The sequence below is a fragment of the Drepanopeziza brunnea genome (genome assembly GCF_022702325.1).
Source record: "Drepanopeziza brunnea f. sp. 'multigermtubi' strain 214-2 chromosome Unknown ctg6, whole genome shotgun sequence".
Taxonomy (NCBI): domain Eukaryota; kingdom Fungi; phylum Ascomycota; class Leotiomycetes; order Helotiales; family Drepanopezizaceae; genus Drepanopeziza; species Drepanopeziza brunnea.
The window spans coordinates 1,921,239-1,932,211 of NW_027094069.1; the positions used below are offsets into that span (position 1 = coordinate 1,921,239).

Genomic DNA, 10,973 nt, shown 5'->3' on the forward strand with positions numbered 1-10,973 from the left:
CACCCAAGCCACGTTGCCTAGTAGTAAAGCAGCGCCACTTGTGCCAATTCATAATTTCGTAATTCATCAAGTTTTTAACTCCATCACGCAGGATTCTTCGATTGACAAAAAGAATTCGTGATAAATCATCATACTTCGTCTAGAAGCGAGACGTGAAGTTCCGTCCTAAGCCTGGTCGAGCTTTCGGCGATCGCTTGCCCAATGGGACTGAATTATCACCACCCGAGCCGATCTTCTGGAAGCCTTGCATGATATCCCATCCCTGGTTCAGCTCTTCGGAGAGGAATTCGGAGCTGAAAAAGTCGTCCTGGGGGAGGTCAAAGGTGGCGAGATTGAAGTTGGGGCGTGCAATCTTGTTGGGAGAATCGAGCCCCAGGAGCTTGCTTGGTGACATCATTCTGCTTGGAGATTCCAAGAGTCCACTGCCCTTCAGAGGCGAGGCGAAGTTGTTCAAGCTGGGCGTGAACTTGCGGAGCGGAGTGGAGGCGAGTCTCTTGTTAGGGCTGAAGTTTGAGATATCTGCTAGAATGTTTGCAGATCTCGATCGGTCTAAGCGAGGTCGCTTGGCTGATCTCTTTTCGGGGGAGCCATTACCGAGGCCGAACACGTCCGGTGAATCATCAGTGAAGATATCAAAATTGGTACTAAAGTCCTGGTACATGCAGCTCGAGTCGTTGAGGTTGAAGGCAGGACTCCAAGGAGCGTGGTTCTCATCGAGAACCGTCATTCCACGGAGGGGCGAGCCAACCATCTCACGAACCTTGTCTCGGTGAAGGCGGAGATTGGTGTTTGGCGAGGCAGATGGAGGAGGTCGCACGGGAGCCTTCAGCTTCACAGCAGGCGTAAGAGGTGGTAGCATCTGAGAGAGTTCATTCTTGGCAGCACTCAGGCGCATAGGCGATGATGATGCAGGAGCGAAGAGTGCACGACCCTTGGTAGGGACATCACACGAAGAGCCACGGAGACGAGCAATCTCCTCTTCCGCACGACCGCGCTTGATAATTGGGCGGTCTGCTTCTGAGGTAAGCAATCGGCGAGGGCCACGAAGGGCTGATGATTCAAGAGACGAGAAGTATCCACTGTCGTCCATTGACGCGTGCTTGCGTTTGTGCGAGTGAGTCTCGGAGGATGATGAAAAGCGAGGGACTGGTGGTGGGGTATCATTGCGTTTTTGAGTTTGTCGAGCAACGGGAGGGGATGAATGCATTGCAGCCATCGGCGGCGAAGATTGGATGAGAGGCGAAGATGGGACCTCAGTCTCGACATTGTTCTCTGGCTCCGTATTGCAGGCGTCGGAACAGGGAATGGTAGCATCGGAGGAGAGCTCCTGGATGGTAGGTAGATTTTCAGAAATTTGGCATTTTGATTGAGAGGGAGGAAGTTCAGGTGTTCGCGCGGGTGGCGGAGGAGCTTTGAACAGAGCAGTCTCGGGGAGGTTGGCTGGACTCAAGTTGGTCGAGAGCACGGGGACATTCTCGTTGGGTCCAGCAGGTTTCTTGGGTATCCTCTCCTTGATGAATAGGTGTTCCATTCCGGGCTCAATCGCCCAATAGTTTCCCTTTCCTGGATCGTCCTTAGGCCTCTCCTGCTTGATGAACGCCTTGTTAAGACTCAGGTTATGACGAATGCTGTTTTGCCATCCGGTCTCTTGAGCATTGTAGAAGGAATATGTATCGGAAATCCACTTGTAGATCTGGGCCAGGGTAAGTCGTCGGTTTGTTGCTCTGAGGATAGACATGCCAATCAACTGAGCGTAGCTGTGATGCGGCTTGTTCCCGTCGTCGTGCAAGGGAGGAAAAGAGTCCGGGGCCGGGAGCTCCTCGGGTTCCAAAGATTCCTCCGACTCCTGGCTCTGGCTCTGTTCACTCTTGACATGTTTGAATGGTCTAGATTCGTGGATCGGGGCTGAGTCCAACAGTTTGCGCTTTACCGGTCGTTCGCCATACAAACCGCCTGCCAGCGAAAAGTTCGATCGAGACATATCGTCGTAAGAGGGTGCTGTTGGGTGGAACGGGTTCTGCGGATAGTTCTCCTGGTCCACCGAGGCGTTGTTCGAGAAATTGAAGAACATGCTTCTCTGCCTGAAGTTCGAGACGACCGGTTGCTTTTTCTCCATCGAATCCGTATCGAGCTTTGCTCCTCCAGGGGGTGGCATTGATACCGAGTTCAGCTCATTACCAAAGGGGGCTCTTGAGGGAGAGCTGGATGTCTGGTGGGCCAACTTCAGAGGGGACTGCTTGCTACGACCAGCATGGGGCGGATTGAAAATGTTATTCCTCCTCGATGCAGAATTTTTGATCGGTCGAAAAGGCGACGGCTTCTTGGTGTTGTTGAAATTTGGTTCAGAGGGCATAGGGGCGCGGTCGATGGAGGGGGCCGGATCTTGGTAGATATTTAGCGGTTGCTGCGAATAACGCGTCGACGACATCGTAGGTCGACGACGCGGAGGTCACGGTGGAATGTCGAGGCAGTTTCAGCGGATACACCATGTGTGGATGCTTGAGGTATAGATATCGTTGAAAGCAAGCCGTGATAGGCGTCTGCGTCTGCGTCTGCGTCTGCGTCTGGGCGAATCGGAAAGTCAGTCTATCTTTGATCTATTGTGCTGAAGTAGGTGCAGGACAAGGCGGATGTGCGCTGGTCAGGATCGTAGATGGATGACGGAGCGAGATTGCGGTGGATTCCAGGTTTAGCAGGAGGAAGCAAGGGGGTGACGGCGTCAGGAGTCCGTGTCGATGTCGATAAGGCTCATTAAGACTTGGATCTCATCTCGCGATATCGGCTCGGCGAAGTAGTTCGCGTCGCAGTCGTGAGTCGATGCGATTGATAGTAGGTGAAGTTGAGGGTGAGGTTGAGGTTGAGGTTGAGGTTGGGACCGAGATTGAGAATGAGATTGAGGTAGAGGTACCTAGAGGTAGAGGGGGGTTGAATGCCAGAGCTGAGGGAAGGGCGGAAAGTGATGCAATGGACTGGTGTGGCGGGCGGATAGTACAGTATGATGGGTATGAGATCGTCGAGCAGTAGTGAGATAGGGAAGACAGGACTAACCAGCGATTAGAGTACGGAAACTACTTCGTAGTAAGAGATGCCGTACAGCGGATCAGCGGGGAAGGATGGTCGGTCGAGCTTGGCGGGCGCACAGCAGGGAAAAAAGAAAAGAATGATGGATGGATGATGGATGTTTCCGAGATCCAGATGTCCAGGTTGGTTTTGGATCGTAAGGTTGGCAGATAGAGAGCGAGTAGGAGAAATGAGAGTCGAGTTCGAATCGAATTGAATCGAATTAAGTGCTTGCCGGAGAAGTTGGAAGTGCAGGTGCAGCGATTGGATGTGAAGCATTCCGATGAGGTTGAGGTCGACGGGTCGACGGGTCGATAGGTCGATAGGTCGAGATCGTGTTCGTGTTGGTGCACGTGCTCGCGCCCTGGCGCCACGGTTGAAGAAAAGGACGCGCCGAGACTAGTCTAATATAGTCTAGTCTAGTCTGGCCTACCTAGTCCACCTAGTCCACCTAGTCTACCTAGTCTACCTAATCTAGTCCCTCCGATTTACCAAACACGCGTCCAGCCCCAATCACAAGACGGCCGACGGTGTATCTCAAACCTCCATCCCAACAGAAACCATCGGTACATGCACCAATGCACCAATCAAGCAAGCATCACCCAGCCGGGAAAGGAAAGAGGAAAGAGGAAAGAGAGGGTTGCGTTGTTCCCTTTGGTTATCTTTACTTTGGCCTTCCAGCTTCCGCCCCAAGCATGTCCCCTTGGAAGAAAAGCATAAAGAAGGAGAAAAGAGTTTTTCCTTTAGCGAGATAGATATTCTTATACTCACTACTCTACTAAGCCCCAGTTGTTCATACAACAGCAACAACCAACAGACAACATCCGCATACCTTTCTTAGAACTGCTACCTAGGTACCTCTCTATAAAACCACCTTCGTATACCTCCCCTCCCCTACCCTTAGAACTTATTTTACTACCTATAGACAACCACTATACTACGCCGAATCCAACCCAACCCAACCCAACCCAAAGCAGGCCTCTTCTCCTCGCTTCTTCCGCCGTAAAAGTAAAATTACATTTTGTACAACGCATCATGAGTTGACTGACTGACTGACTGATTGACTGACTGACTTACTGACTGACTGACTGACTGACTGACTGGCTTACTTTCCCCTTCCCCGTTCCCATCTCCGTTCGCTTCACCTCCGATCCTTCTCCCCGACCCGTTCCCTTCGTCTTCCCTTCCGACTCCCGAGCCTGCATCCAGGCCCGGCCGGCAGATACAGGTCAGATCCTCTCTCAAACCGACTCACCTACCGTACTCCATAAAAGCACGGAGATACCCATCAAGCGTCTTCCCGCTCCGATTCTTTGGTCCCCCCGTTCCGTCTGACAGCCCCCCCTGCCCCTGTCCCTGTCTTTCCTCCTCCTCTCTCTCTCTCTCTCTCTCTCCCTCTCTCACCTTGCTCGGCTCGAACCCAGAAAATAAACAGTTACAGTACCAGGTAATTAACTGCTAAAAAACATAAAACAACTATTCGCACCAAAACTAAGGGTTAACACTTCAAGAAAAAAAAATCAACATTAGCCGGTCTTTATTAATTCTGTCTTCGGGGAGGTAGTTAATCTAAACCGTCAATCTTAAATCTGATTATTTAATAAACCCAGATACAAAAGATGAAGCTGAAGTCGCTCCTTTTTTTTTTGGAAAAAAAAAAAGGGTTTCTTATAGAGTTAAGCGAAAGCCAGCTTTCTATATTTCTGCTTTAACCATCCCCATTAAATCCAAATATAAAATTAAATCGTCTTACAGTCATAAACTATCCCTCGTTATCAGAAGGTTTATGGTTTTTACTGTATTTACTTTTCAAAGCTTATAGTGGTGGGAAGTTTAAGTTGTCAAATGTGAAGAGTTTCAGTGCGGAATAAAATTTTATGCATCAGCAGTTAGAGGTGACTGAGTATGGAGGAGACCAATGTATTTTTTGGAAGTGGGTTGGGAGGGGAGCACCTAGCGGTACGAAATTTGGCCCCTCCAACACATATGGACGACATGGGACAGGTGCGTCGGGATCATGGAACGCCAATGGTGTGGGTGCAACAACATGGCAAACGAGCGGGAGGGATAATTTATACCTTCCTTCACCTAACGGAGTTGCTCGTGCGGCCAGTATAGGGCGTCTGTCCCCTTGTCGAAAACCATCCCGATCATGAAAGTCGATTTCTCGAATTTAGGCAAGATGAGTTCTAATGAAAGGAGTTCTAATATGCAACTAATAGACAATCAACGAGCCACTTCCCTTCTGATCATGTTATCAAAGAGCTCCAGCAATTTCCCAACTCGTCCAATCAAGGGTGTTTTCGCCCAGATACGCCATCAGCAGGAATACCGGTAGCCATCTGCAGCGTGTCAAGGTCTTCCAAGTTGTTTGAAAAGCGCAATGCTTTCTTCGGGTCTAACTCCATTGAATCGACGTACTTCGTAATACCGGTAGCCTCTCCTTCTCCGTCCCATAACTTCATTCGCCGTTTTTCACCAATCAAAGGGTTTTCCTCGTATGATTCTGGGATCCATACTTTGCTTATATCGTTCATCTTGTCAACATCCGCTTTGACAACACAATACCATGAATTTTTCAGAAGCCGACAGAATAGTAGTAGGTGAGTTTACTACCGTGTTTAGATTATTAGCTCCGCGTAATAATAGTGGGACTTGACGTCACAACTTTAGGAGCCCTTCCCTAAAGTAGGCGGCGACCTTGAGTATTATTGTAGAAATACCGACCTGTGCGCGACGATTACCTGGAAGGGGAATGCTGGAGCTGTTGGACAGTCAGCTAATTATCCGATAACGACCTCTTTTAGAGATGGTCCCAAGAGATTGACATAGCTGGTGGATCACTCTAGGTCTATTAGAATCAAACTTATAATTAGATCAATTGAAAATTTAAACTATTGCTAAAATGGAACCGATTTCATCGATTGAAATCGTCTTTTCCGAGCGTTTGGGGACCGTCCCTCGGCCGTCCCTTAGCCATCTTCGAATTGAACACCGTATTCGAGAACTTATATTAGTAAGCGAACGGGCCGTTATTAGGTAGCTATTTAAGCACGATCTCAGCTCTCCGTTTTCGGGCCGATAGAAGTTTGACAATGTACAATTATGATGCGCGTTGCGCTCTTGCTCTTGTTCTGTGTCCCTTCTTCGCCATCTAGGTAGCTAGCTATACTGTATGTACATCTATCTGCCCGCATTATCTGGTCCAACTGGTAGCCCGCTGAAGCCCACATACAGCGAGTCCGTGCTGGCCCAATATTGCCTGTGTCGGTCTCTCTAGTAACCAAAGACCCCCGTGATTGACACAAACGCCCGCTCAACCCCTACGCCGTGCAAAACCATCATCCCATCATCCCATCATCTATCTACACCCTACCCAGGTTCCCTCTCATATAAACAAAATTCCTGCTACCATGGCGCTCGCAATCGTGAACACCATCGATGACAGTCCCTGTCGGCCAGCCGAGAGGTAGTAGATTGTGCCAGGAGAATTACACGTAATGTTTGAGATACGTCCACTCGCATCTCCAGGGAACATGGGCTTGACGCCGTAGCTTTCGTTAAACCCAATGTCCCCAAATTGCGGACACCCGAAACCCATCGATGCAGGACAGCTCCGCACAAGATTGAAGCATAACTCATCGCACGGCAAGACCTCTTTGTACGGGCCCGGAACCAGAAGATCATCGATACGAGAATTTCGAGACGCGTTGACGCCAGCCGTTATATTTGCAAGTGCCCTGTCCGCTTCAGGGAGGAGGGTGCCGTTGGGAAAAGGCTGGCCCATAGCTCGAGCTTGGAGCCAGTCCTTTTCCTTGGTGAAGTCCGTACATCGTGGGATACTCACCGCGCACAGCCAAGTTTTGTACGCTTCGCGGCAATCGGCACAATTCCTTGCAAGCGAGTACTGCGCAGTGGATGTTGTTTCGCAAGGAATCTGAGCGAGCACCTTTTCAAAGTTGGCGAAGCTGGCTTGGGTTGCGTTGTCGTAGAAAGCGGCGAGTGCGCTCATGTTGGGAAAGACGTTGGGATTTGAAGGTACCGAGTAGGCTGTTTGATCACAGAAAGATAATTTGTGTATCACAGCACAATTGCCACCTTTAAAGCATTAGCTTACGAGTTTCCCATCAAAAGTGGAGGTCAAACCTGAGAGCATGTCGAAGCTAGTTTGGGCAAAGACCTGACCCCCTCCTCCTACGACACCGGTACCTGAAGCTGTGGAATTTCCGTCCATTGCCAGAGACACTTTGTAGGTCTTGCCAGCTCCCAATCCGTTCACAAAAAACGACTGTTTTGGGAGAGTTTGGTTTCCAACTGCAGTCATACCAGTCACTATTGTACCGGCTGTCTGTCCGGGCAAAGAGGCTTGGATCGACGATTTCCGCTTCAGACCACAGTATGATCTCTCTAGTCCTACCGTCAAGGTATCATTTGCATCGCTGGCAAAGATAACATATGGCGGAGGCTGATCCATCCACTCTTCAAACAGCGTAGTGTTAGTCGAGTTGGTGATAAACGGATCTGTAAACAAGAGAGCGGAGTAGTCGTCACTATCGACGAGGAATAGGTTCGGGTCTGAGCTATTCCAGTACTTGTGATATGGTGCATCGATTGAAGCAGCTATATGAGCACTGTAGACATTTTCATTGTACGCCGTGGCATTTTGAGCGTATATGCTGATATAGACATCTCCCGTAGCGTTTACTTCATGCAAAGCGTACCCTCCCTCTAGCTGTACCAGATCCTGGAGAGCTGATGGTTTTCCTGGCCCGGGATTTGTATTATTCGCAAACTGGGAAACGTATAGTTGGAGCTGAGGTGCAGGATCAGTGGTTGTATTCGAGGTTGGTTGATCACAGGTAGTCACTGTGATATATACAGTCCTGTAATTTTCCACAGTCGTTTGCCGTTTTCTGAGCTCACTCCCTTCATCAGCGTCTGCCCCCTCTTCCGAGACTCCCTTCACCGACCTCCTTAGCCGCCTATTGTCCAGTATTATCTCGGATGGTAGGCCCGGTGTCGCTGGAGACTTCTCCCCCCATACCGAAGCATTTGCAAACACATAATAGAAGCTTTGTCCCAACTGCACATTCGTCGCCTCGACCCGATTATTGAGCAAAGCTGTCGGCGCCGTGTTTCTCGGTAGGATCATGCTATCCACCCCGAAGAAGTTCGCTTCATAGACAACTTCTCTCGATTCCAGCTCATGGTAATCATCCAGGAGCGGGAAGTCCATTAATCTCTCATGGTTGTGATCTTCCGGTCGTGTCGAATCGACCTCGGTGGCGTATGCAAAATTGGGCGCTGTGAGCAGCAAGTACAATAGGAGCAACATCATGGATCCGAATAGCGATGCCGCGAGTCGCGACTGAAGCGGAGTGAGCTTGGGGAGGGGCATGAGGTTCAGCGGCGCATCCCATGGGACCTTAGGTTTGCGGCGCAGAACAAGAGTGTCGAAGCAGATATTTCTCGGTGATCTGGTATCAAAGGACGCAAATCATGGTTTCGGTGTCTTCCAGAGATTGGTCCTGGTGTTGGTATGTTATTGGTAGGTTGTTGTTTGCGGCTTTTGGCGTTAGGAACTGACCCCTTGGGGTTGCCGGTGATGTTTTATTTTTAGCATTGGTCTAGTCTCTTCGGCTAGTACAAATCAAACCACACTCGAGCTAGAGTACGGAGAGACATGTGAAAATGGGAGAGCTTCATCGTGGGCCGATTCTCTAGCATAGTAGCATTCAAGTTGCCCTTTTAGACCCGGAATATTGCCCACACAAGGAGCTGTAGGCATATTTCAATAGTGACTTGACAGTACATCGATTCTAATGGTATGTTTCATTCTTTAAGTACTTCTAATGATGTTGGCTGAAAACGATACTAAATGGTGTTGCCATTTCCTGGGTAGTTATGTTTATATCCAAGGTCACCTGCAGCTTAGTACACATTCACTCTCAAAGAATCATTTCAAAATCGCTCATTCGTCCACCCACCACCTCAGTATATAGAATCAACGAAAATATTCTAGCACCCCTGCAGGAAATTCGTTCCAGGAGCCCAAAGTTTATTATTGCCTCGTTAATTCCCATCAGCTTGCCAGGACCATACCCTCTCTCATGTACTGTTCCATTCCCATCATCCCTGCTTTCCCATCCGTCAAGTTTCGTTACGTATCCCTCTTCTAGTCGATCGAGGATTTGGGGTTACTTTACTTCAGCAGTATGTCTGGAGCTCATCAAAGAGAGCCGCTTACAAGCTCTTGTCGTCAATCTTCGAGCGAAGATTGGCTGCAGTGGCTCCAGGTCCGGAAAAGTAGCGGGCAAAGACGGGTTGGATGAACGACCGGAAGACGATATGGGCACCGCTAGGGGCTTTGTCAGCAGCATTCGGAATTCGGGGAGAGGGTAAGTTTACCCAGTAGCCGGGAGCGCGAGCCAGAGAACGAAGATGAATTTGAAGGTGAAGTAAAACGGGAACCAGTAGACGGCGTTTACCAAGCTTTCAAAGACGGTGAAGAACGCAAAGACAACCCAGTACTGTGATTATCCAGTTAGTAGAGCTCTCACAGCGGGTATTCAGGGACCATACAGTGAGCCATTGGGTATCATCGCTCTTTCCCATGCTGAACAGAGCCTCGAGAGAATAGTAACCTGGGATGACGAAACCAGCAACATTGGTAAGGAGTTGGCCACCGATGTTGAAGAAGATGAAGAAGAAGTAGGTTGCGACGGCGCCGAGGAAGGCATAGGTCTTTGGGATCGAGGTCTGCTTCTCCAGGTTATTTAAGACTTCGTACTTGGAAAGCTGCAGAAAGACTTGTTAGCAGGTAGTTCTTTGGATACAGCAGATCTGGGCGCGAGCCCTGCCCCTGCCCCTGTGCTGTGCGCATGCGCATGCGCTGGAGAGAACTGACCTCCTTATCGATGAGGGAGATATGGGCCTGAGCCTTTTCTTGGAAGGACATGTTGACAGAGGAAGAGAGTGCGGGATGCGAAAGTCGGATGGAGTTTCCAGTTGCGGTGGTGCGGTTATTTGCAGGTGGGCTGTGGAAAGCAGACTGCAAAAGAATGGTGATGTTGATTGATGATTGATGATAATGGTGATGTTTGATTGATGATAATGGAGGTTGTGTGCCCGAGGGAGGTGAAGGAGCGAGGGAAAGGGAGAAATGAAAATGACGAATTGTGGTCCACGCTAAACGTTGTGTAGCGCAGCTTTGTCTCGGCGGACAAGCCGATCAGTGATCCTTCAGTCACAAGTCCATGATGATAATATTAACAAAACTCGCCAGCTATGCAGAGTTATTAATATTAAACAGCTAATCAAGAGACTCGGGGCTGCAATTAGGCCCTCCAGACCACGAAATCCAGAATGCTGCCTGTCCACGTGAATTCCAGCCCTTGAAAACCGTATCTATGTAGGGTAACTGAATACCGACCACGACATCGTGTGTGGGGTGGGTCGGGCTAGCTGTCTCTCCATGAACATGAATGAATACCTACTCTACTCGAGGGGGGCTTTCTGTTCTTATGATTAATTGAGTGCTGCATCTTCTGGTTCTAGAAGTGAAGAGCACGTATTATCATCGGTCCAGATGCTCGAGATAGTTTCTACATACAAAAATCAACTTCATAATGCATGACCCGTCTGGTCATTCATTGATTGATTCCGAGACGAAGAATGCCCGGACTCGAGGCGAGACAGAAAGCGGCACTAGATAGAAGGCCTTCTAGAAAAGAACTTTTATCAGATCACAACTGAGGGTGAAAGCGCTCGAGGAAAGTGAAAACTCGGTCATACGAGATTCGAGCTAGATATCTATCTTCCTATGTAGTTTGCGTTTATATTCAATGCCTGCCGGACGGTAGTTAGCTTCGAGTGTCAGCAGTATACAGTGTTCGCGGGTCGCTCATGTAGTG

The 10,973-nt window shown here is 49.3% G+C and overlaps 2 protein-coding genes across 2 annotated transcripts; both read right to left on the bottom strand.

Annotated features, from left to right (window-relative positions):
* Positions 1-139: 139 nt before the first annotated feature.
* L3040_004375 (uncharacterized protein) lies at positions 140-2,428 on the bottom strand (the record flags this gene model as incomplete). The annotated part of the gene is made up of 1 exon (XM_007290959.2): positions 140-2,428. One exon carries the CDS (start codon positions 2,426-2,428, stop codon positions 140-142), a length of 2,289 nt encoding a protein of 762 aa, XP_007291021.2.
* Positions 2,429-6,448: 4,020 nt separating this feature from the next.
* Positions 6,449-10,018, bottom strand: L3040_004376 (uncharacterized protein; the record flags this gene model as incomplete). The annotated part of the gene is made up of 6 exons (XM_007290957.2): positions 6,449-7,158; positions 7,207-8,537; positions 9,308-9,418; positions 9,469-9,590; positions 9,643-9,858; positions 9,968-10,018. 6 exons carry the CDS (start codon positions 10,016-10,018, stop codon positions 6,449-6,451), a joined length of 2,541 nt encoding a protein of 846 aa, XP_007291019.2.
* Positions 10,019-10,973: the final 955 nt, after the last annotated feature.